Genomic DNA, 25,691 nt, shown 5'->3' with positions numbered 1-25,691 from the left:
ATTTTATGTATGCATATTTATGTATTTTACGTTTTATTCGGTTTGTTTTTATTTGCTGTGAGCTGCCCCTGAGTCCTACGGAGATAGGGTGGCATACAAATTACATTAAATAAATAAATAAATAAATAAATCTTGCTCGCTTCCTTACCGGCTGTTCCGAAGGTTGCACTTTATCCTGAGCTTCCATCAGCTCTTTGTCGATCTGTTCCAGACGAGATGCCCGGATCTGCAAATTTTAAAATAAAACGTGGCATTAGAATTCATTCCTCTTTTGAGTGGTACAGTGACCTAGAGGGGGAGTTCTCGCCTCACAATCAGGAGGCTGTGAGTTCGATCCTAGGTAGAGGCAGATATATCTCTGTCTGAGCACAATGAGAATATATCTGCTCAATTTAACTCTGCATTGGCGACAGGAAGGGCATCCGGCCAGTAAACACTCAGCTCCATTCAGTTGCCCAGACTCCACCCGGCAAGAGATTATGGGGTCATTAAAAGAAGATGATGATTAGAAGTCCTTCCTCTTCTCCCAAGAGATGAGCCCTACCATAGGATGGTCGGTTGGTACTGTTCAGGAAACCTTTTTCAGGTGAGGGGGAAGACACCCTTTTAAAACATGACTATTTTTATGTGTGGGGAATATCTACAGTTAGATTCACAGTCTAAGATGGATGGGGGCTTAATCGTTCATTGCCTTTTGCAACAAGCGTGCAAAACGGGTGGAGCATTTGACGACCTTAAAAACGGAGCTAGGTTTTCAGTGTGCAATCATGGCCACCATCCAGGGGTGGGCTTCAAAAATTTTAGCAACGGGTTCTCTGCCTGGTTGCTGGGTGGGCGTGGCCATGGTGGGTGTGGCCTAGTCGGCCTTCTGCACCACAGTGGGGGGGATTGACCTCCCCGGACTCTGGAGGCTTTCCTCGAGCCTCCGCGAGGGCGAAAAAGGCCTCCCTAGGCTCCAGAGGCCCTCTGGAGGCTGGAAACGGGTTCGTTTCCGGCCTTCCCAAACTTCCGGTAGGCTGGTTTTTCGCCCTCCCCAAGCCTCTGCGTGTGCCCTGCACTTACCTGCATCCAAAATGGGTTGCGTGGGGACTCCGGGGAAGGGAGGGGAGGGGTGAGTGGGGCCATCCAGGAGTGGGATTTGGGGGTTCTCTGAACTGCACAGAATCTTAGCTAGAGGTTTTCCCGAACCCCTGCGAATCCCCAGCAGCCCACCCCTGCCACCATCTGATCTCCACTGTAGATACCCCCATCCTGCAAGCTGCTTGGGAAAGTAGGAGAACTTATCAAGAAGAGATCCAACCTAGAAATAAGGGGGAATTTCCTGTCAGTGATAACAATTAACCAGTGGAACGGCTTGTTTCCAGAAGTTGTGGACGCTCCAAAAATTGAGGTTTTCAAGAAGAGATTGGACAGCCATTTGACTGGAATGGCATACAGGTAGTCTTCAACTTATGACCACCACTGAGCCCCAAAATTTCTGTTACTAAGCGAGATACTTGATAGTTGTGAAGGTGTCCCATTTTACGACCTTTCTTGCCCCAATTGTTAAGTGAATCTGGCTTCCCCACTGGCTTTGCTTGTCAGAAGGTCGCAAAAGGGGATCAAGTGACCCCGGGATGCTGCAACCAACCGTCATAAATATGAAGCAGTTCCCAAGCATCCGAATTTTGATCATGTGACCACGGTGTGGCTGCGATGGTCCTAAGTGTGAAAAATGGTCATAAGTCAGGTTTTTTCAGTGCTGTTGTAACTTCGAATGGTCACTAAACAAATAATTGTGAGTCAAGGACTACCTGTAGAGTCTCCTCCTTGAGAAGGGGGCTGGACTTAAGGTCTTTAAGTGTCACTGCGTTTTTGTATTTACCAGCTGAGCTCATTATTTCTGGACCGTCAGACTTTCCGTAGCTTGCCAAAATTCTTATCAGTAAGCTAACTACGCACATCCGCATTCCTTTCTTTCTACTTCACACTTTTTTTTGTTCTCTTGCCAGAGAAGTCCGGCTGCTGAGAAGTAGCCGCTAGGAACTTTTCAAAATGTAACATTTTAATTATTTAGACTAGTAAGATGTTTTATTTTCTTCTTTACAATAAATATGAGTTTAATTAGAAGATGTATTCTGGTTTTATTTTATCAAAAGTATACACAAGGAAAATGCCACGATCCAATTACCAGGAAGGTAACGGGGCTCATTGCCTCTGACATTAAGGTCCCATCCAGATCTATTATTCGGTATTATTATTCCTCCTCCTCCTCCCCTTCCTCCTTCCCAGGGGTGGAATTCAAATTTTTTTTACTACCGGTTCTATGGGCGTGGCTTGGTGGGCGTGGCAGGGGAAGGATACTGCAAAATCTCCATTCCCTCCCCATTCCTGAGGGAAGGATACTGCAAAATCTCCATTCCCTCCCCATTCCTGAGGGAAGGGTATTGCAAAATCTCCATTTCCACTCCATTCTGGGGCCAGCCAGAGGTGGTATTTGCAAGTTCTCCGAAATACTTAAAATTTCTGCTACCGGTTCTCCAGAACCTGCTGAATTTCACCCCTGCTCCTCCCCTTCCTCCTTTTCTTCCACCTCCTCCTTACCTGGGCTCTTTGTACCATTTCATCAGTCGTCCCAAAGCGCTCCTCCATGAGTGTCCGGATGTGTTGGGCTTCGAATTCCAGCTGCTGACGGATCAGGTCCATCTGCATTGAAAACTGGGGGAGGCAGAAAAGAAGTAAGTAAGAGAGTGATAAGCAGAGAGATGCCCCCTCTGCTTATCACTCCCTTCTGCGTCTTTCCTCCTTCCCAAAATTTAAGGGCCCGAATTTGAGATAAAGGAATGTTGAAGATGTAGCTGAGATATACTTAGGAAAAATGACCACCTAGGCCAGGAAATTGGAACAGGCAAGTCTAGTAAAAGTGATGGAGTTGGCAGGGATTGTGACAGTGAAAGAAAAGCATTTATCCAGTTTGGTTTCAGCTTGGAAACTGCTTCTGGACCTTTTGCTCAAAACTGAAAAAAACCCCCAAAATTTTGGTTTTAGGTTTTGATGATTAGAACAGGGGTCTGGCTGAGGAATTCTGGGAGTTGAAGTCCATAAGTCTTAAAGTTGCTAAGGTTGGAGACCCCTGGATTAGAATGATTTTGTTATTATAGAAATAGCTTGAAATGTTGTATTTTCACAAAGCAAATGAGATTGTATTTTTGGGGGGTGGGTGGGTAATTTTACTGCACTGAAAAAAGTCAGAAGTTACCACTTTTTCCCTCTTTGCACTATTTCTCTTTCTTTCTTTCTTTCTTTGTTTTCTGTATTTTGATTTTATAATGAAATATTATAATAGAAAAAGAAAGAACAGGTAGCACAAGTTAAAGATGTCAGAAAGAATAAAGCAAGAACTGAAGACAATTTAATTAAGGATGTAGAGATTCATACAACACAATCACACAGATGCTTGAAACAAAGGTTTTACAACTGTGCAAAGCTTGTGTTGTAATTCCTATTGTGGAATCCCACTCCTTATACCATCTCAGATATCGGCCTGCGCACCAGGGACTAGAAACATGAGAAACCTTGCCTTAACCTTGAGCCTGACCTGCCACCATGCAGCCTGGAAACTCACCGTCTCCACGTGGGGCAGTTCATCCAGCCGCTTAGAGAGACTTTGCAGTTGAGTATAATACCAGAGTTTCTCCTTTTCTTCCTTTTCAATCTCACTCAATAGAAAACATCTAAGAGGAAGGAAAGACGGCAATGAGAGAATGAAGGAATGAAGGAAGGAAGGAAGGAAGGAAGGAAGGACAGAAACAAAAAAGGGGGGAAGAAAAGGAAAAAATGGTAAACAGAAGAGGAAGAAAGGAAAGATAGAGGAAGGAAGGAAGGAAAGGAGGAAGGGAGGGAGGAGAGAAGTTACAAAATAGAAAAAGAAATGGAGAAAAGAAAGGAAAGGAAAGGAAAGGAAAGGAAAGGAAAGGAAAGGAAAGGAAAGGAAAGGAAAGGAAAGCCATATAGATCCTGGGAGGAAGAGAAAAGAGAAAAGATGGCTTACAATTGTACATTGAAAAGCAAAAAGAGGAGAGAGGGGAAGAAGGAAGAGAGGAGAAGGGAGTCTTTATAACTACGGACAGAAACAAATATGAATTTGGCTGAAGAAAAAAAAAACAAGAAAGAAACTGAAAGTTCTTTTCCTCCACACATGGACATCCAGCTGGATCCCAGCAACATGTTAAAAGAAAGATTGGCTCCCCTTGAATTCATGAAGAATTCATCTTTGTGAGAAGAAGAAGAGGAAGAAGAGGAGGAGGAGGAAGAAGAAGAAGAAGTGGAGGAAGAGGAGGAAGGGAAGAGGAAGGAGAAAGAGAAGGAGAAGGAGGAGGAGGAGGAGGAGGAGGAGACAAACATGACATTCATTCCTGTCCCCCTAAGAGTTCCAACAACTTCACCTCTCCCTGTCCAGCTCCTCCAAGAGACGGATGGTGGCCCGACCCAGATCTCCCATGCTGTCCTTCCTTTGGAGAGGGGCCGAATGGGACAGACTGTGCTCCGGGCTGTGATCCTGGCATACCGGCTCAGGAAGCAGGGCTGGAGGGTGGAATTTCAGGTTGTACAAACTGGTGATGTCCATCTGCAGGGCTGAAGGAAGAGGGAAAGACGATGAAAGGACACCAGAAGGTTAGTTTAAGCCACCAGACACCTTCCCCCCATCTCCCAACTCCTCAATTTACTGTGTTTCCCCCCCCAAATAAGACCGGGTCTTATATTAATTTTTGCTCCAAAAGACGAATTAGGGCAGTGATGGCAAACCTATGGCACGGGTGACACGCGGAGCCATATTGGTGGGCACGCGAGCATTGCCCTAGCTCAGCTCCAGCGATTTTCGGGCCTTCCAGGCCGACTGGAAGTCGGGAAACAGGCTGTTTCCGGCCTCTGGAAGGCCTCCGGGGGGGGGGGATGGGGAAGGCTCGTTTTTTTGCTCTCCCCAGGCTCCAGAGGCTTTCTAGGAGCCTGGGGAGGGTGAAAATGGCCTTTCCCACTCTGCCGGAGGTCCTCCAAAAGCCGGAAACGGCCTGTTTGCTGACTTCCGGAAGTCATGAAACGAGCCGTTTCCAGCCTCCGGAGGTTCTCCGGGGGGGGGAGGCCATTTTCGCCCTCCCCAGGCTCCTAGAAAGACTCTGGAGCCTGGGAAGAGCGAAAAATGGGCCTACCGGGGCCACTGTGCCATTGCATGCCAAAAGCAGAGGGAGCGTGGGTGGGTTGCATGCGCATGTGCGGGGCACATTGAATTATGGGTGTGGGCATGCACGCACGCGACACACACACACACACACACACACACACACACACACACACACGGTGCTATCCTCGCTTTTGGCACACAATGGCAAAAAGGTTAGCCATCACTGCATTAGGTCTTATTTTCTGGCTAGATCTTATTTTGGGGGAAATATGATACTAAATGCATCCATCTGGCTGACAATCTTAACTGGGGCTTATTTTTGGGGTAGGGCTTATATTACGAGCATCCTGAAAAACCATGCTAGGGCTTATTTTCCAGTGGGGTCTTATTTTCGGGGAAACAGGGTACAACCATTCATTTAGCAACATTCAAAGTTACGATGACACTGAAAAAAAGTGACTTATGACCGGTTTTCACACTTACAGCCCTTGCAGCATCCCTGTGGCCACATGATCCAAAATTCAGGTGCTGGGTAAGTGGCTCATTTTTATGACAGTTGCAATGCCTTGGGCTCATGTAAATCACCCTTGGTAACCTTCAGACAAACTCAATAGGGTTGGCCAGATTCGCTTAATGGCCTCAAGACTCACTTAACAATTGCAGTGGGATGCAACTCCCTTAACAACTTGTTATACTCTCCTCCCTTCCTTCCTTTTCTTCTTTTTCCTTCCCTCTTCCTTCTCCTTTCTTCTTCCTTCTCCTCTTTCCTTATTTTTCCTTCCTTGCTCTCTTCCCATTTTCCCTTCTTTTTCTTTCCTCTTTTCCTTTCTCCTTTCCCTTTTCCTGTCCCTTCTTGCGTGCTCAAATGCAAAAGGGGAAACATTTATCCTTTTGCTTTGTTTTTAGTTTGTTTTGATAGCCCTTTGCCAGCAAAAACGGAGCTTCGGGAGGGGAGGCTGCACACTGTTTCCAGGCTGGCCATGCAGGCCAGATCTAAGCACCCCGTGGGCCAGATGAGGCCCACACGAGTTTTGACACCCCTGCTCAAGTGCACTGTTTCTCAACCTTGGCAACTTTAAGATGTGTGGACTTCAACTCCCAGAATTCCCCAGCCAGCTGGCTGGGGAATTCTGGGAGTTGAAGTCCACACATCTTAAAGTTGCCACGGCTGAGGAACACTACCGTACTCGATTGTTTTTGGACTTAGCTTGGTCTAGGATCAGCAGTGGGTTTCACATATTCTTACCACCGGTTCGCCCAAACCGGTCTGAACTGGCTGAATACGACCTCTGTCTAGGATGCTCCCAGTTTCCCAATTGGAACCATGGCGAAGTCTGTCCATGTGATGTGCAGTTAAGGAATTTTCATCATAACTTCTGACTTGAAGTTAGTCTTTAGGATATAAACCCAGGGGTGAAATCTACTTACCTTCCCAACTGGTTCAGAAGTGCATGCGCTGCATCCCGTGCGCGCTTGGACCCTCTGTGCTTGCGCAAACCCTTCTGCGCATGCACAGAGGGTAAAAAACAGGTTACTTCTTGGTTAAAACCAGGAAGTAACGAAGACCGGGCGGGTGGGCGGAGCCTTGCGCCGCCATCGCTACCGGTTCTCCTAACCACCGGCTGCCATTGCTACCGGTTCTCCGAACCACTGGCCGCCATCGCTATCAGTTCTCCGAACCACCGGCCACCATCGCTATCAGTTCTCCGAACCACCAGTCACCATCGCTACCGGTTCTCCGAACCACCGGCCGCCATCGCTATCAGTTCTCCGAACCACCGGCCGCCATCGCTATCAGTTCTCCGAACCACCGGCCACCATCGCTATCAGTTCTCCGAACCACCAGTCACCATCGCTATTAGTTCTCCGAACCACCGGTCGCCATCGCTACCGGTTCTCCGAACCACCGGCCGCCATCGCTATCAGTTCTCCGAACCACCGGTCGCCATCGCTATCAGTTCTCCGAACCACCGGCCGCCATCGCTATCAGTTCTCCGAACCACCAGCCACCATCGCTATCAGTTCTCCAAACCACCAGTCGCCATCGCTATCAGTTCTCCAAACCACCGGCCACCATCGCTACCAGTTCTCCGAACCACCGGCCACCATCGCTATCAGTTCTCCGAACCACCGGCCGCCATCGCTACCGGTTCGGTTGAACCGGGCCGAACTGGGAGCATTTCACCCCTATATAAACCTCTCACTCACCTTTTAGCTGGTCTAAAACCTCCATTTGTCCTGAAGACACCATCACCTTGGCTTCCTGTTCCAGTTTGCCCTGCAGATGCTTCAAAACCACCTGGGGGAGAAGGGAAGAATTAAAAATAAAACACAAGAAAGGGAGAACAAGAAAGCGATCAGAATAAAGCTCAGAGAACTTTTTGTCGTCATTCTTTGCACAGCTTTCGCTCTCGTGACGAGATAATCCCTAAATGTGGGCAAAATCTTTATTATCCTTTGCTCGGCGTGACTGCGCACGGAGACTCTTTGGGGCTGTTTTTTATTCATTGTTTAAGCTTCTAAATGGATTTTTTAAAATCAAAACACGGTGGGGGAGCTCCTGCAGCATGGTCTTATTATCCACCTGTTACTCATCATTAACAAATTGCATTTTCGTTCTGACATACTAAAGAAGTATATTTGGAAATATTTCTTATCCCTTAAATAGAAGAAACAACCCAGCTTTCCTTGGGGGAGCAAGAATTGTTAATAATAAAGAGTATTATTAACTAATAATACTATTATTATTAGATTAATAACTAGTATTATAGTATTATAAGACTAATAATTAGTATTATTAGTCTGGATAGCTCAGCAGACTAATGCATTGTAATTTAACTCCAGCTGTCTGCAATTAGTAAGTTCGAATCCCACCAGACTCAAGGTTGACTCAGCCTTCCATCCTTTCTAAGGTAGGTAAATTGAGGACCCAGTTTGTGGGGGCAATAAGCTGACTTTGTAAAAATATACAAAAGTATGAAGGCTATTGCTTAACGCATTGTAAGCCGCCCTGAGTCTCCGGAGAAGGGCGGCATATAAATCAAATTGAAAAAAAAAGAAAAAAGTAAAAGCTTCCTTGTTGCAAAATTCAGTGTCCAGGGTTAAAGTTCTAATTTGCTGGGCTACAATGTTAATTAATGTATTGATTAGTCAATTGATCGTATCAAGGCAGGCAGACAGTCACATCTGGAAGGCAGTGGTGGGTTTCAAAGATTTTTACTACCGGTTCTGTGGGTGTGGCTTGGTGGGCGTGGCTTGGTGGGCGTGATAGAGGAAGGATACTGTAAAATCCCCATTTCCACCCCACTCCAGGGGAAGGTTACTGCAAAATCCCCATTTCCTCCTGATCAGCTGGGACTCCGGAGGCAGAAAATAGATGGGGATGGGGCCAGTCAGAATTTTTACTACCAGTTCTCCGAACTACTCAAAATTTCCGCTACCGGTTCTCCAGAACTGGTCAGCATCTGCTGAAACCCACCTCTGCTGGAAGGTATAATGCAGTATTTCTCTACCTCAATAACTTTAAGACTTATATACTGCTTCACAGTGCTTCACAGCTCTCTCTAAGCGGTTTACAGAGTCAGCCTATTGCCCCCAACAATCTGGGTCCTCATTTTCCCACCTCGGAAGGATGGAAGGCTGAGTCAACCTTGAGTCTGGTAAGAGTTGAACTGCCAAAGTGCAGGCAGCCGGCAGTCAGCAGAAGTAGCCTGTAATACTGCACTCTAACCATTGCACCACCGTGGCTCATATAGATTGAATTTTGGCCACACTACAAGTTCAATTAATCTTCCATTTTCTTTCTGACAATAGCTGATCAGCAAGAGTCTGTGGAGATGGGTGGCCAATAAATTTTAATAATGAGAACAATAAATTCCCCAAACAATCCAATTTTTATGTCCTCGAACATTTCACTGAGGAAAAGCAAAGCATTATTCTTAACATGTCTATTTTTATTGCAAGAATTCCTGTGGGCCGAGAATTGAAGAGCCTTCCCTCAAGCTTAGATATTATGCAAAACATCATCCTGCTATTATTATTGTTATCATCATCGGCTCTGAACAGTTAAAAAAAAATCTAGTGAAATGACTTCAGTCGGTTTTTGTGGTTTTTTGTCTGCAAGGAGAGATCAAGAGTCGAGATGGATATGGATATAGATTTTAAAGATCAGTACAGATAGTTCTTGACTTACAACCAGTGATGAAATCCAAATTTTTTTACTACCGGTTCTATGGGCGTGGCTTGGTGGGCATGGTGTGGCTTGGTGGGCGTGGCTTGGTGGGCGTGGCAGGGGAAGGATATGCAAAATCTCCATTCCCACCCCACTCTGGGACCAGCCATGTCACTGCGTTTTTGTATTTATCAGCTGAGCTCTCATTTGTGGACTTTCAGACTTACCGTAGCTTGCCAAGTTTCTTATCAGTAAGCTAACTGCGCATGTCTACATTCCTTCACTTTTCTTCTACTCTTTCTTTGTTCTCCTGCCGGGAGAGGTCTGGCCAAGAAGAGGTGGCCGGGATCTTTGCCAAAATGTAACTAATTTAGATAGTGAGATGTTTTATTTTCTTTACAATAAATATGAGTTTAATTAGAAAATGTATTTCGGTTTATTTCTCAAAGTATACACAAGGAGAACGCCACAATCCAACTCTAATTGAGGGCAATTACCCCAGGAAGGTAACGGGGCTGATTGCCACTCTGACAAGCCAGAGGTGGAGATTGTGAGTCCTGCCTTAGCCATGAAAGCTGGCTGGGTGACTTTGGGCCAATCACCAGGAGATTGTGAGTTCTAGTCCCGCCTTAGCCATGAAAGTCAGCTGGGTGACTTTGGGCCAATCACCAGGAGATTGTGAGTTCTAGTCCCGCCTTAGCCATGAAAGTCAGCTGGGTGACTTTGGGCCAATCAACAGGAGATTGTGAGTTCTAATCCCGCCTTAGCCATGAAAGTCAGCTGGGTGACTTTGGGCCAATCACCAGGAGATTGTGAGTTCTAGTCCCGCCTTAGCCATGAAAGTCAGCTGGGTGACTTTGGGCCAATCACCAGGAGATTGTGAGTTCTAGTCCCGCCTTAGCCATGAAAGTCAGCTGGGTGACTTTGGGCCAATCACCAGGAGATTGTGAGTTCTAGTCCCGCCTTAGCCATGAAAGTCAGCTGGGTGACTTTGGGCCAATCACCAGGAGATTGTGAGTTCTAGTCCCGCCTTAGCCATGAAAGTCAGCTGGGTGACTTTGGGCCAATCACCAGGAGATTGTGAGTTCTAATCCCGCCTTAGCCATGAAAGTCAGCTGGGTGACTTTGGGCCAATCACCTGGAGATTGTGAGTTCTAATCCTGCCTTAGCCATGAAAGTCAGCTGGGTGACTTTGGGCCAATCACCAGGAGATTGTGAGTTCTAGTCCCGCCTTAGCCATGAAAGTCAGCTGGGTGACTTTGGGCTAATCACCAGGAGATTGTGAGTTCTAGTCCCGCCTTAGCCATGAAAGTCAGCTGGGTCACTTTGGGCCAATCACCAGGAGATTGTGAGTTCTAGTCCTGCCTTAGCCATGAAAGTCAGCTGGGTGACTTTGGGCCAATCACCAGGAGATTGTTAGTTCTAGTCCCGCCTTAGCCATGAAAGTCAGCTGGGTGACTTTGGGCCAATCACCAGGAGATTGTGAGTTCTAGTCCCGCCTTAGCCATGAAAGTTGGCTGGGTAACCTTGTGCCAGTCACGCTCTCTCAGCCCAGCCCACCTCACAGGATTGTTATTGTTGTTAGGAAAATAGGAAAAAGGCAAGTGTGTTGGATATGTTCACCACCTTGAATTATTTGTAAAAATAATAACGTGGGGTACAAATAAATAAATAGGGCCCATAGCAAATAATGGGTTAGTTGAAGGACCATGGCGTTCACCTTATAATCGCCACATTTATTTAAAGGCTGCTACAAAAAAAGGGTCATAAAAATAATCTAGTCATATAGTGACCTGCTTTGTGACCTTCACAACTAATGGGCAGGCTCTATTGCGGTCATAAATAGAGGACTATCTGTATATACATTATATACGATATATTAATATACGGTATAGATATAGTCTATGTAGTGTTAATTTTACTAAGAAAATGCAGTAGAATTAGGGATTGTCCCTCATAAAGATTCTGCAACCAAACTGTACTAGAGATGTTGTCATTATAGATCGATAAATGGAAATTAAGCTTTTAAGCTTTTACAGATGAATAATGAAGGGAGCTAAATGGATTTTGTTGTTTTCCTTTTTGTTCTCCTGCAGAAAGCACGTTTCTGTATTGCACAGGTCATCTTAAATCCTTGGCTTCTTGGTTGTTGAGATTTACTCCTGAACAAATCTGCATGAGCTGCATTCTAGTGATTGCAATATCTTTCTATTCACATCTTTTGTCATTTAAAAAAAAAATATTGGGTAATCGGGGGGAAAAAAACACCTCATTGCATTTTGTTGTAGTAGCCATACTTATCATCAGTGTTTAAAGAGATTGTAGCAGTGGTTGGAACGGAAGGATGGTCATTGGCCTGTCTGTGGACTTCAACTCCCAGAATTCTCTTAAGAGACCCCATGATCAGCTATGCATTAAATACATGCACTTTTGAGACCAGAGGCAACATTTCCCACTCTTGAGTTTAAAATTTCATTTTCTGAAATCATTTTATACTTGTGTTACCATAACTGCAATTCCTCACAAGGGGAGAAAGAGAGAGGGAGGGAGGGAGGGAGGGAGGGGCAGGGAGCGAGAGTGGGAGGGAGAGAGAGAGAGAGAGAGATGATGATGGATAGATGACAGGTGAGAGGGAGGGAGGGAGGGAGAGTGGGGGGGGAGAGAGAGAGAGATGAATGGATGATGGATTGATGACAGGTGAGAGAGAAACAGAGAGAGAGAGAGAGAGAGAGAGAGAGAGAGAGAGAGAGAGAGAGAGAGAGATGGATGACAGATGAGAGATAGATTAGATAGATCAGTGTTGGCAAATCTTTTCGGCACTGAGTGCCAAAACAGGAGTGGGGCACATGCGCGCCCTGGGAAGATGATCTTCTGGTTTCTGGCACATGCACGTACCTCGGCCAGAAACTGGAAGACCAGGTGGAAACCGAAAGATCATCTTCCTGGCGTGCGCATGCAGGTAGCTGCTCTTCTGATTTGCAGCACTCCTGCGTGTGTGAACACCAGCTGGCCAGCGTGACAGAACCCGGAAGAGCAACGGGTGACGGCTCGCGTGCCTGGAGAGATGGCTCTGCATGCCACATCCGGCAAACATGCCATAGGTTCACCATCACGGAGATAGATAGATAGATAGATAGATAGATAGATAGATAGATAGATAGAGATAGATAGATAGGTAGATAGAGATAGATAGATGATAGATAGATAGATAGATAGATAGATAGATAGATAGAGAGTGAGAGTGAGAGAGAGAGATGATAGAGAGAGAGAGAGAAAGAGGGATAGGTAGATAGATAGCTAGATGATAGATAGCTAGATAGATAGAGATAGATGATAGATGATAGATGATAGATGATAGATGATAGATGATAGATGATAGATGATAGATGATAGATGATAGATAATGATAGAGAGATGATAGAGAGAGAGGGGGGATAGATAGATAGATAGATAGATAGAGATAGATAGATAGATGATAGATGATAGATGATAGATGATAGATGATAGATGATAGATGATAGATGATAGATAATGATAGATAGATAGATGATAGAGAGTGAGAGAGAGATAGGGATAGATAGATAGATAGATAGATAGATAGATAGATAGATAGATAGATGGATAGATGGATGGATAGATGGATGGATGGATGGATGGATGGATAGATAGATAGATAGATAGATAGATAGATGATGGATAGATGACAGAAGAGGGGGGGAGAGAGGGATGCAAGTGAATGGGTCATTGGAACAACAAAATCTTTGTAGCTAGAGTGGCCTCATTTAGCAGCTCAAAGCTAGAAGGGCAACTAGCCCTCCTATCCAATTGCAGAAAACACAAAGAATGAAGATAACTAAACCAGCAGCAAAATATAGTCATAAACTCTAATTCAAAATCTCTCAACCAGAAGGTCAACCACGAAAGGAAGAATGGGAATATAGCTTTCTCTCTCATATGGAAAGAAGCCAAGCATCAAAACACAGACGAAATTCACCTAAAGCTGGTCAATTAAATCTATCCAAATATATAGCAAATCTATCTCATGGAATGGGTTGCTATTTAAATTGATTAATAGCAATACCAATAACAACAATGATATTTGGAACAACAGTTTACATCCTGTGATGATACCTATAACACCAACAAATAACAAAAAAGCCAACACAGTTCTGGGCTGCATAAACAGAGGGATAGAATCAAGATCACGTGAAGTATTAATACCACTTTATAATGCCTTGGTAAGGCCACACTTGGAATCCTGCATCCAATTTTGGTCGTCACAATGTAAAAAAGATGTGGAGACTCTAGAAAGAGTGCAGAGAAGAACAACAAAGATGATTAGGGGACTGGAGGCTAAAACATATGAAGAACGGTTGCAGGAACTGGGTATGTCTAGTTTAAAGAAAAAAAGGACCAGGGGAGACATGATAGCAGTCTTCCAATATCTCAGGGGCTGCCACAAAGAAGAGGGAGTCAAACTATTCTCCAAAGCACCTGAGGGCAGGACCAGAAGCAATGGGTGGAAACTAATCAAGGAGAGAAGCAATTTAGAACTAAGGAGAAATTTCCTGACAGTTAGAACAATTAACCAGTGGAACAATTTGCCTGCAGAAGCTGTGAATGCTCCAACACTGGAGGTTTTTAAGAAAAGATTGCACAAGCATTTGTCTGAAGTGGTGTAGGGTTTCCTGCCTGGGCAGGGGGTTGGACTAGAAGACCTCCAAGGTCTCTTCCAACTCTGTTATTCTATTCTATTCTATTCTATTCTATTCTATTCTATTCTATTCTATTCTATTCTATTCTATTCTATTCTATTCTATTCTATTCTATTCTATTCTATTCTATTCTATTCTATTCTATTCTATTCCTAAACCTGGAGAAGGACTCAGTGGATGGATAAAAATGCCAAATCCAATCTGAACATCTGAGTGACTGTGTAACCAACCACAACAATAATGGATATTTCTAAATAGCAGCTGTAAGGGTTCACACAGATTGTGCTCACTGTTGTGGTCTGCCAGTAGCTTGCAGAACTGGCAGCAGAGTCGGACATTGAGGAGGCTGGGGAGGACCATGGGCCAGTCCTGGAGTCTGGGGAAAGCTCAGATGAGGGCTCTGCGTCGGAGGCAGAGAGGGGGTCAGGGCCATCTGGGAGTTATGTGCTGCCTCTGGAGCCTCTAGAATCAGACATCAGCAATGCAGAGGAACAGGGGAGCCTGTTCCCAGTGCACGCATGCGCAGAGCTGCCAGAAGGCAAGAACAGTTAAGATAAAAGGGATGATTCGGGAGTAGGGCTTGGAGATGATTGGCCCCTCCCATAAGACATAAAGGAGGAGCAAAGGCACGTGAGCCTTTGCAGGAAGCAACTTTGTTCGTTCTGGTTGAACGAACAAAGTCTTCCGGGTACGATTCAAGGTGTTGGTTACCACCTTTAAAGCGCTCCATGGCATTGGACCTGGGTACCTTCGAGACCGTCTTCTGCCACCTGTAGCCTCCCACCGGCCAGTCTGCTCCCAAAGAGAGGGTCTCCTCAGGGTGCCATTGGCCAAATTATGTCGGCTGGCGACACCCAGGGGGAGGGCCTTCTCTGTGGGAGCCCCTGCCCTTTGGAATGAACTGCCCCCAGAAATGCGTAAGATCTCCGATCTCCATGTATTTCGCTGTGCCCTCAAAACCTTGTTGTTCCGCCAGGCCGGGCTATCAATGTAAAGATTTTAATTGGTTTTAAATATGGGATTTTAAATTTGAGGGTTTTATAATTGAGCCAATTATTTAATAATTTTAATTATTTTTAAATTTTGTCTGTCTTTGTGCTTTTAATCAGGCTGTACACCGCCCTGAGTCCTTCGGGAGAAGGGCGGTATAGAAATAAAATAAATAAATAAATAAATAAATTTAAATTCTGAAGCTCCGTTTTGACTCTGTGCTCCGTGTGGCCTTGCAAAGCTAATTGCCAATTAGGTCTTTGTTGGCAGCGTGTCAAGGGAGATAAAGGTGGGTGCTTATCAGCCTTATCCCGAAGGACTGTGGCAGACTTCTGTTGGACTATTCACAAACTGCTTGGGACTCATTACGGGCTGTGAATGAACATAATTCACAGCTGTTGAAATAAAAAAGAGGGTTTTTGGGACTAAGCGTGTGATTGTTACTGTCTCAGGAAGCCTTGGTCCGAACACTCACAATGTGTCCAGGTACATATGTGCAACAGAGACAAGGCCCACTCTGCAATTCCACTGTCACATCAAATATCCTTGACTCAGGGATTAGTACAAATCCCAGCTTCAGGATCTCCACTGAATAGCATACTCAAACTTGTCCCAAAGATGCTTTTTCAAGAAGCAACTGGACTTCCTTGTTTTTCTTTGGAGGTGTCTTGCTTCTCATCCAAGAAGCTTCTTCAGCTCTGATTGGATGGTGGGGAATGGAAGGATTTATACTCCTTGCAGACAGTTGGTCATTTGCATCCTTTTTAGAGAGTCGTTGAGGCCACGTGGAGGTTTATCTATCTCCGCAGGGTGACGTGAGAAGTGCAAATGGGTGTGGAACCTTCTTGGAACTTCTGAAAGGACTGTGAAGTTCCAAGAAGTTTCCACACCCATTTGCACTACTCAGGTGACTCTGAGGACACAGACAAACCTGCAAGTGGCCTCAATGACTCTCTAAAAAGGATGCAAATGATCAGCTGTCTGTAAGGAATATAATCCTTCCATTTCCCACCATCCAATCCAGGGGTGGGTTCTAAATTTTTTTTACTACCGGTTCTGTGGGCGTGGCTTATTTTGTGGGTGTGGCTTGGAGGTCATGTGACTAGGTGGGCGTGGCTAGCTGGTCAGAGTCATTTCTGGAAAGTCCTCGCACTTACGACCAGTCCTCGCACTTACGATCCGACTCATTTGTTTGCTTTTAACACTGATCAGCTGTAGGACGGCCCTTTGAAGCCCCGCGGCAAGAATTTAAACAGTTTTTTTCCCTCTAGTCATCAGTTGGGACTCAGGAGGCAGCAATAGATTGGGGGTGGGACCAAATAAAAGGTAAGAATAACGTGGGAGGGCGGGGGGGGGGGAGAACCGGTTCGGTGACTTCATATCGTCACTGCTACCGGCTCGGCCGAACTGGACTGAACCGGGAGGAAGCCACCACTGATCCAATCAGAGCTGAAGAAGCTTCTTGGATGAGAAGTAAAATGTCTTCAAAACAAGAAAGTTGAGTTGCCTCTTGAAAAAGCCCCATTGGGACAACTATGACCCAGATGACTGAGAATCTCCATAGACAGATATTCAAAGTTGTAAAGTGTTACTTTCGGAAAAGATGCTTAACAGAATTTGGAGAGATATTAAGATAATAAAAAACAAATAAGGGTAGTACTCAACTTACAACAGTTTGTATAGAGTTTTTAGACCATTCAAAGTTACAATGGCATTGAAAAAAATGACTTATGAACGTTTTTCACACTTACGACCATTGCAGCATTCCCATGGTCACATGATCAAAATTCAGATCCTTGACAAGTGGTTAGGGAATTGCTATTGCCTAACTGGTTGGGTTGGCAATATATATATAAACCATCAATGCATGTTTGCAGTCAAACTGTAATGTATAGCTTTAAGACAGTAATGCTGTATTGCATCATACTGTATTCTGATTGGCTAGCTCTGTAGCCAATGTACTTAAGAAGAAGCTTGAATCATGGCTTATTTTTCTTATTACATTATTATTGCTACCTCTGCTCCTCTTGCCTGTTCTCTTTGCATGATCACTGATGCTCCTTGTTGTTTTCTACTGTTTTACTGATTGTTTTACTGCTGTACTTGTTCCTGTTTGCAACTCCAAAAAGAACTGTTTTATTGCATATGACTACAACAACTGGTAAGAAGACTTTGTTCTTGGGATATCCCTGGATTGACAATTTAACTATCTTTATTTGTGTATGACCTGGATTGTTTATTGGACTTTGCTTTGCTTTTTCCTAAAAGTAAAAGAATATCACAACTCAGTGTGTCTGTGTATTGACAGTGCTGATTCACAATCACCCTCAGCCGTTTCTCATGTGCACAACCTTGTTACTCAAGGGTTACTCTGCGCATATTCCTTAACAGTTCATATTTATGACGGTTGCAGGGTCCCTGAATCATGTGATCGCTTTTTGCAACCTTCTGACAAGCAGGGTCAATGGGGCAGCCAGATTCACTTCATAACCATGTTACTAACTTAAAAATTGCAATAATTCACTTAACAACAGTGGCAAGAAAGTTCATAAAATGGGGCAAAACTCACTTAACAAATGTTTGATTTAGCAACATAGATTTTGGGCTCAATTGTGGTCATAAGTCGAGGACTCCTTGTAACTTAGAAAAGCAACATTTTCACAACTAGAAAAAGAAAACCCGGATCAGTGTTGGAAAAGTGATGGTCTCCCTTACCTTCATATCAGAAGTCTCATTTTCTAGCTTGGAGAGATGGTTGGAGTTGTCTTCCAACTCTTGACGGAGGTGGGTGTTCTCTTTTTTCAGCGCCTCCACCTGCTTCACCAGTTGATCGTAGGACGCAATGGATCCAGACATCTTCAGCTCTTCCATTGCCTGGAGAAGAGGAGAAAATAGGAGACATCATAAGATGTAGGTATGATGGCTACGGGAACTAGGTATGTTTAGCCTAATGAAGAGAAGACCCAGGGGAGGACATGATGGCCATTCGCCAATAGTTGAAGGGCTTCCACAAAGAAGAGGGGAGTGACTTTTCCTCCAGGACCAGAAGCAATGGGTGGAAGCTCTTCAAAGAGACATCTCATCACCCATCTCCTTCCACTTATGACTGTATGACTGTAACTTCGTTGCTTGTATCCTTACGATTTATACTGACTGTTTCCTAATATGATTTGACTGCTTATTTGTACCCTATGACAGAAGTGGGTTTCAGCAGGTTCTGACCAGTTCTGGAGAACCGGTAGCGGAAATTTTGAGTAATTCGGAGAACCAGTAGTAAAAATTCTGACTGGCCCCGCCCCCATCTATTCTCTGCCTCCCAAGTCCCAGCTGATCGGGAGGAAATGGGGATTTTGCAGTAACCTTCCCCTGCCATGCCCACCAAGCCACACCCACAGAACCGGTAGTAAAAAAATTTTACTACGGCACAGGAAAGTTATAACGGCACAGGAAAAAGGTGATTTATGACCATTTTTTTTTCTTGCTTTAATTTATATGCCGCCCTTCTCCGGAGACTCAGGGCGGCTTACAATGCGTTAAGCAATAGCCTTCATCCTTTTGTATATTTATACAAAGTCAGCTTATTGCCCCCACAATCTGGGTCCTCATTTCGCCTACCTTTGAAAGGATGGAAGGCTGAGTCAACCTTGAACCTGGTGAGATTCAATCTTACTTTAATTGCAGACAGCTGGTGTTAAATTACAATGCTCTGTCTGTGAGCTGTAATTGCAGTAATTGCAAGCAGCAGATGTTAATCACAGTGCTTTAGTCCACTGTACTACAGGCTCTTTTCTCACTCACAACTGTTGCAGCATCCCCATGGTCACATGATCAAAAAGCTTGGCAACTGGCATGTATTTATGACAGTTGCAGTGTCCCGGGGTCATGTGATCACTTTTTGCAAGCTTCTGAAAAGCAAAGTCAATATGGAAGCCAGAGTCACTTAACAACCATGTGTTTCACTTAACAACTGTCATGATTGACCTAACAACTGTGGCAAGAAAGGTCGTAAAATAGGGCAAAGCTCACGTAAGAACTGTCTTGCTTAGCAACAGAAAGGTTGGGCTCAATTGTGGTCATAAGTTGAGGACTACCTGTACTATGGGGTGGGAATTTCATCTAATTAGATGGCAGTCCTGTAAAACTGTTGTCAGGCCTGGGCATTTTTCAGTAATTACCCCCCCCTATTCACGCCTAATCACTTTAAGATGGAAGATAATTCTACAGGGGAATTATTGAGTCTGTCATCTGCACCTCTATAACTGTCTGGTTTGGTTCTGCAACCCAACAAGAGAGACACAGACTTTAGAGGATAATTAGAACTGCAGATAAAAACAGTTACTACCAACCTGCCTTCCATTGAGGACCTGTATACTGCACGAGTCAAAAAGAGGGCGTGAAAATATTTACAGACCCCTCGCATCCTGGACATAAACTGTTTCAACTCCTACCCTCAAAACAAACTAATAACTAGTTTGACAGTGTTGAGGGAATTATTTGTTTAGCAGAGTGATGCCGTTCGGGAAAAAACTGTTCTTGTGTCTCGTTGTTCTGGTGTGCAGAACAACGAGACACAAGAACAGTTTTTTCCCGAACGGCATCACTCTGCTCAACAAATAATTCCCTCAACACTGTCAAACTAGTTATTAAGTCTGCATTACTATTAATCTTCTCATCGTTCCTATCACCCATCTCCTCCCACTTATGACTGTATGACTGTAACCTTGTTGCTGGTATCCTTACGATTTATATTGGCTGTTTCCTAATATGATTTGATTGCTTATTTTTTTTTTTTAATTTGATTTATATGCCGCCTTTCTCCGGAGACTCAGGGCGGCTTACAATGTGCTCAGCAATAGCCTTCATCCTTTTGTATATTTATACAAAGTCAGCTTATTGCCCCCACAAACTGGGTCCTCAATTTACCTACCTTAGAAAGGATGGAAGGCTGAGTCAACCTTGAGCCTTGGCGAGATTCGAACCTGCAGTAATTGCAGGCAGCTGGTCTTAATAACCAGCTTAATAACAGGGTGCCTTAGACCACTGTACTACCAAGGCTCATTTGTTCCCTATGAATATCATTAAGTGTTATACCTTAGGATTCTTGACGAATGTATCTTTTCTTTTATGTACACTGAGAGCATATGCACCAAGACAAATTCCTTGTGTGTCCAATCACACTTGGCCAATAAAGAATTCTATTCTATTCTATTCTATTCTATTCTATTCTATTCTATTCTATTCTATTCTATTCTATTCTATTCTATTCTATTCTATTCTATTCTAGAGTTGTTTTTTTTTTCAAATTAAGTTCAATTCCTAAGAATTTTGTGAACTGGTTCCTGGAAGACTCATGGAAGTGGTTTGTCTCTGTCTTCTTCTGGGGTGTCTTTTCAAATTCCCAGAAGCTGATCCTGGCCTTTCCTGACAGTTTCCCATCCAACTCTTAGCCAAAGCCTGTTTAGCTTCCAAGCTCAAACAGGCACAGATAGTAGTAACTATGAGAGGGATCTTGGAGTCCTAGTGGACAACCATTTAAATATGAGCCAACAGCAGAGGTGGGTTTCAGCAGGTTCTGACCAGTCCTAGAGAACCGATAGTGGAAATTTTGAGTAGTTCGGAGAACCGGTAGTAAAAATTCTGACTGGCCCCGCCCCCATCTATTCTCTGCCTCCCAAGTCCCAGCTGATTGGGAGGAAATGGGGATTTTGCAGTAACCTTCCCCTGCCATGTCCACCAAGCCATGCCCACCAAGCCATGCCACACCTACCAAGCCACACCCACAGAACCGGTAGTAAAATTTTTGAATCCCACCACTGGCCAGCGGTGTGCAGCAGCTGCCAAAAAAGCCAACATAGTTCTAGGCTGTATAAACAGAGGGATAGAATCAAGATTACATGAAGTGTTAATACCACTTTATAATGCCTTGGTAAGGCCACACTTGGAATACTGCATTCAGTTTTAGTCACCATGAATGTAAAAAAGATGTTGAGACTCTAGAAAGAGTGCAGAGAAGAGCAACGAAGATGATTAGGGGACTGGAGGCTAAAACATAGGAAGAACGGTTGCAGGAACTGGGTATGTCTAATTTAAGGAAAAGAAGGACTAGGGGAGACATGATAGCAGTCTTCCAATATCTCAGGGGCTGCCACAAAGAAGAGGAAGTCAAACTATTCTCCAAAGCACCTGAAGGTAGAACAAGAAGCAATGGGTGGAAACTAATCAAGGAGAGAAGCAAATTAGAACTAAGGAGAAATTTCCTGACAGTTAGAACAATTAATAAGTGGAACAATTTGCCTCCAGAAGTTGTGAATGCTCCAACACTGGAAGTTTTTAAGAAGATGTTGGCTAGCCATTTGTCTGAAGTGGTGTAGGGTTTCCTGCCTAAGCAGCGGGTTGGACTAGAACAGGGGTCAGCAACCGTCGGCTCCAGAGCCACATGCGGCTCGTTGGGCCCTCTGCTGTGGCTCCCTGTCAGGTGGTCCCACCACTGGCTGGCCCCACCACTCGCTCTCCCCTCCCAGTCACTCCTCGTCTGGCCTGAGAAGGTAAGGGTGACAGCAGGGATGGACAAGCAGCCAGGGCAGAGACAGAGAGATACAGAGAGAGGGAGAGAGACAGAGAGACAGAGAGAGATACAGAGGGAGCGGGAGAGGGGGGGAGGGAGGGAGGGAGGAAGGGCAGAGAGAGAGATGTCAAAAGGATTTTGTGATTCCCGGTGTTTTTTAACAACTGGTTCTCTGCCCTAATGACCGGCTGGGTAGGCGTGGCTAGGGGGGGTGTCATGTGACTGATGGAAGTGAGTGACATCGAGTTGGCCACGCCCACCCAGGTTTTGTGGCTCCCGGTGTTTTCTTTTCTGTGGAAAATGGGTCCAAATGGCTCTTTGAGTATTTAATGTTGCAGACCCTGGACTAGAAGGTCGCTTCCAACTCTGTTATTCTATTCTACTCTATTTGTAGATACCAGTTGAGTAAATGGAAACCAGATGATCACAAAAGAATGAGATGTTTTCTTCTTCTTATTATTATTATGAAAACAGGTAGTCCTCGACTTACAACAGTTCCTTTAGTGACCATTCGAAGTTACAACGGCACTGAAAAAAGTCCATATGACCATTTTTTCACATGATCGTTCCAGCATCCCCTCTTAGTCACGTGATCAGAATTCAGATGCTTGGCAACTGGCCTGTATTTATGACGGTTACAGTGTCCTCGGGGTCATGTGACTCCTCTTTTGCGACCTTCTGACAAGCAAAGTCACTGGGGAAACCAGATTCCCTTAACAACCGTGTCACTAACTTAACAACTGCAGTGCTTCACTTAAGAACCACGGCAAGAAAGGTTGTAAAATGGGAACAAAACTCACTTAGCAACTGTCTCACTTAGCAACATAAACATTGACCTCCATCACTGGAGGTTTCTGAGAAATGATTGGACAGACGTTTGTCCAGAATCATGTGCGATCGATCGCCTGCTTAAGCAGGGAGTCAGACTAGATGATCTCCAAGGTCCCTTCCAACTCTGGAAGGGAATAACCTCTGTTATTCTGTTACCTGTTCTGTCCCCGTCCCATACACGCACCCCCCAGAGTTAATAAGCCACACGACAAAGTCTTTAAAGCTGGCACCAACCGAGTGGCTAGCTGCCAATTCAGACTTTACTCACACAAAACAAAGATTAGACTGCAAGCATTCCAATAAAGCAGGCAAAGTTTCAGCAATACAAGGATTAGTCCAAATGCAGTCCGACAAGGCAGGCAGAAGTCCAGTAACGCAGAGATCATGGATTATTTCTAGTTTTTGCTCGTCACAAACTGAACCGGCCCCCACACCCACATTTATACCCTGTGGGGTGTGGTCCAGTGACTCAGCTAATCTCTGGCACGCCTTCCCCTCTGCTGCGCATGCTTCTCCCTGCGCCGCTGTTGAGGATCCAGCCAGCACTTATCTCCTTCGTCGCTGTCCACCTGTGGCTGCGGGGACATGCTTGGCTCTGAGCCTATCTCTTGGCCTTCGGTGTCCTCCGGAGGCATTGCCAGAGAGGAGGGTCCTGGAGAGGGAGGCCTTGCCAACTCCTCTCCCTCACTCTCAGAGTCTGCATCTGTCGATAGCCCAGGCTCAGGCAACGGAGCCACAACACTACCAGGCAGCTGTGTGAAGTGGGCCTTTGCTCCGAACTAGTCTAGCTCTAGAATGTTTATTGTTTTTAAAAGATTTTTATTGTTTTTATACGTCTGGGAATTGTAAGCCACCCAGAATCAATTATTGAAATGAGTGGCTATAGAAACGGAATACATTAATACATTAAAAAATAAACACTTCCAGGCACCAACCAGGGAAGTTGGCTTTCCAATTTTAATTACAGAACAGGAAAAAAAAGCTATACCTGTCTACTGATTATAGGAAGCACAATTGCAAGACTAAGTTAACTCTGCTGTGATAAGTTTCTCTTAAATTTTAAGACAAGAGTGTTCAAACTTGGCAACTTTAAGACCGGTGGACTTCAAGTCTCAGAATTCCCCAGCCAGCCATGCTGGCTGGGGAATTCTGGGACTTGAAGTCCACCGGTCTTGAAGTTGTTAAATTCTGGGAGTTGAAGTCCACAAGTTTTAAAGTTACTAAAGGTTGGACACACCCCTGTTTTCAGGGGTGTCCATTACAGAGGTGGGTTTCAGCAGGTTCTGACCAGTTCTGGAGAACCGATAGTGGAAATTTTGAGTAGTTCAGAGAACCGGTAGTAAAAATTCTGACCGGCCATGCCCCCATCTATTCTCTGCCTCCCAAGTCCCAGCTGATTGGGAGGAAATGGGGATTTTGCAGTAACCTTCCCCTGGAGTGGGGAGGGAATGGAGATTTTACAGTATCCTTCCCCTGAAGTGGGGTGGGAATGGAGATTTTACAGTATCCTTCCCCTTCCATGCCCACCAAGCCACGCCCACCAAGCCACACCCACAGAACCGGTAGTAAAAAAAATTGAAACCCACTGGTCCACTATCCTTCTGTAGTGGAATTTATTTATTTCATTATTTCAATTTCAGGACCATCTAAGCTCAGAGGGGTTCCCAGCAGCTTACAGGCTAAAAAATTAAAAGAAAATTAAATAAATCAAGAGGGGGAAAAAAGCAGAGTCTAACAATTAGGAACTAAAAGCCAAATCGCCAATAACCCATCAAAGAGGTTGGACATCCATGCTAGCTCAAGGACTGGGAGACAAACCAGATCTTGAACCACTCACAAAAATCAGAAGGATGGGAGAAGAATGAATCTCCAGGCACAACAGAAAAAGCCCACTTCCTGAGCTCTGGAAGATGACCCGGTGGTCCTCGACTTACGACAGCTCATTTAGTGACCGTTCAAAGTTACAACGGCACTGAAAAATGTGACTTATGAGGATTTTTCATAGTTACAAACCTTTTTTGCAGCATTCCCATGATCATGTGATCAAAACTCAGATGCTTGGCAATTGGTTGACATTTATGACCGTTGCTGTGTCCCAAAGTCATGGGATCCCTTTTGCGACCACCTGACAAGCAAAGTCAATGGGGAAGCCGGATGCACTTAACAACCGGATTACTAACTGATCAACTGCAGCGATTCCCTTAACAACCGTAGCGAGAAAGGTTGTAAAATGGGACAAAACTCACTTAACAAATGTTTCACTTATCAAACATAAATGTTGGGTTCAATTGTGGTCGTAAGTCGAGGACTACCTGTACTGCTTAATAGACAGTATCAAGAGCTCATTCTAGCTGACTTAATTGCAGAAATGGAAATATCTGTAGAGAGGTGGACCATCAAGTAACTAGGCCCTGTGCCACGCAGCGCTTTATAGGTGATAACCAGCACTGATGATGTTACCTAGTTGGGTAATAAAACGTCTGCAAGAAAACATCCAATTCAGAGACAACAAAGGACCTCGATAACCAGCACCATCTAACACTGATGATGTTACCTAGTTGGGTAATAAAACGTCGGCAAGAAAACAACCAATTCAGAGACAACTAAGGACCTCGATAACCAGCACCATCTAACACTGATGATGTTACCTAGCTGGGTAATGAAACGTCTGTGAGAAAACAACCAAGCTCAGAGAGCATCAAGGACCCCACCGTACCAACCCTGAGCTACAGAGATTGGTATCAGCACCTTGAATGGCACCTTGAAGCCAAGCCGGCAGCCAGTGCACTCGCAAAAGCAAAAGGGACACACGCACACACACCATGACACACCCATCACTAACTATTCCTTGCCTTCCGATCGGCGGTAGCTTCCCAATGGTCTTCAAGTGTAGCCCCGTGTAGGGCTTATTACGGTAATCCAATCAAAAGGTCACGAAAGTGTAAGACCGGGTTCTGTTCCCGGACACGCAGATGTGGTGTCTCTGTTCTAAAATCAGGACCAAGTGTCACCTTGGACCAAAACCACCACTTTTCAGATTTCCCCAATGAAATGGGCGTAAACGAGAACAGCGCCGGATCCATTCATACCCACGTCAATCCTTGCAATGCCCCTTGTCCCCTTTTGACCCAGAGTCAGGGACTCGGCTTCCCCTATCCCCCCCACAATCGGCTCAGAAACCCTCTGAATACCAGAATTCCAGCTTTCCCTGCCAAACCCTGGGCAGATCCCAAGAGCAAAAATAATACTATTCTTTCATTA

At 44.8% G+C, this 25,691-nt stretch overlaps 1 protein-coding gene across 2 annotated transcripts in view; it reads right to left on the bottom strand.

Annotated features, from left to right (window-relative positions):
• The window catches only part of APC2 (APC regulator of Wnt signaling pathway 2), an 81,066-nt gene that overhangs the window by 35,184 nt on the left and 20,191 nt on the right, over window positions 1-25,691 (bottom strand). For both annotated transcript variants that reach the window (XM_034422639.3, XM_034422640.3), the window contains exons 2-7: window positions 17,750-17,908; window positions 7,367-7,457; window positions 4,425-4,614; window positions 3,605-3,713; window positions 2,584-2,697; window positions 149-226 (exon numbers count right to left, since the gene is read on the bottom strand). In XM_034422639.3, the coding sequence (XP_034278530.2) occupies window positions 149-226; window positions 2,584-2,697; window positions 3,605-3,713; window positions 4,425-4,614; window positions 7,367-7,457; window positions 17,750-17,908 (741 nt within the window). The remainder of the gene's footprint in view (window positions 1-148; window positions 227-2,583; window positions 2,698-3,604; window positions 3,714-4,424; window positions 4,615-7,366; window positions 7,458-17,749; window positions 17,909-25,691) is intronic.

Source organism: Pantherophis guttatus, chromosome 1 (assembly GCF_059756535.1).
Source record: "Pantherophis guttatus breed Tessera chromosome 1, ASM5975653v1, whole genome shotgun sequence".
NCBI classification, from domain to species: Eukaryota; Metazoa; Chordata; class Lepidosauria; order Squamata; family Colubridae; genus Pantherophis; species Pantherophis guttatus.
This window is presented reverse-complemented; position numbering and strand designations above follow the sequence as displayed.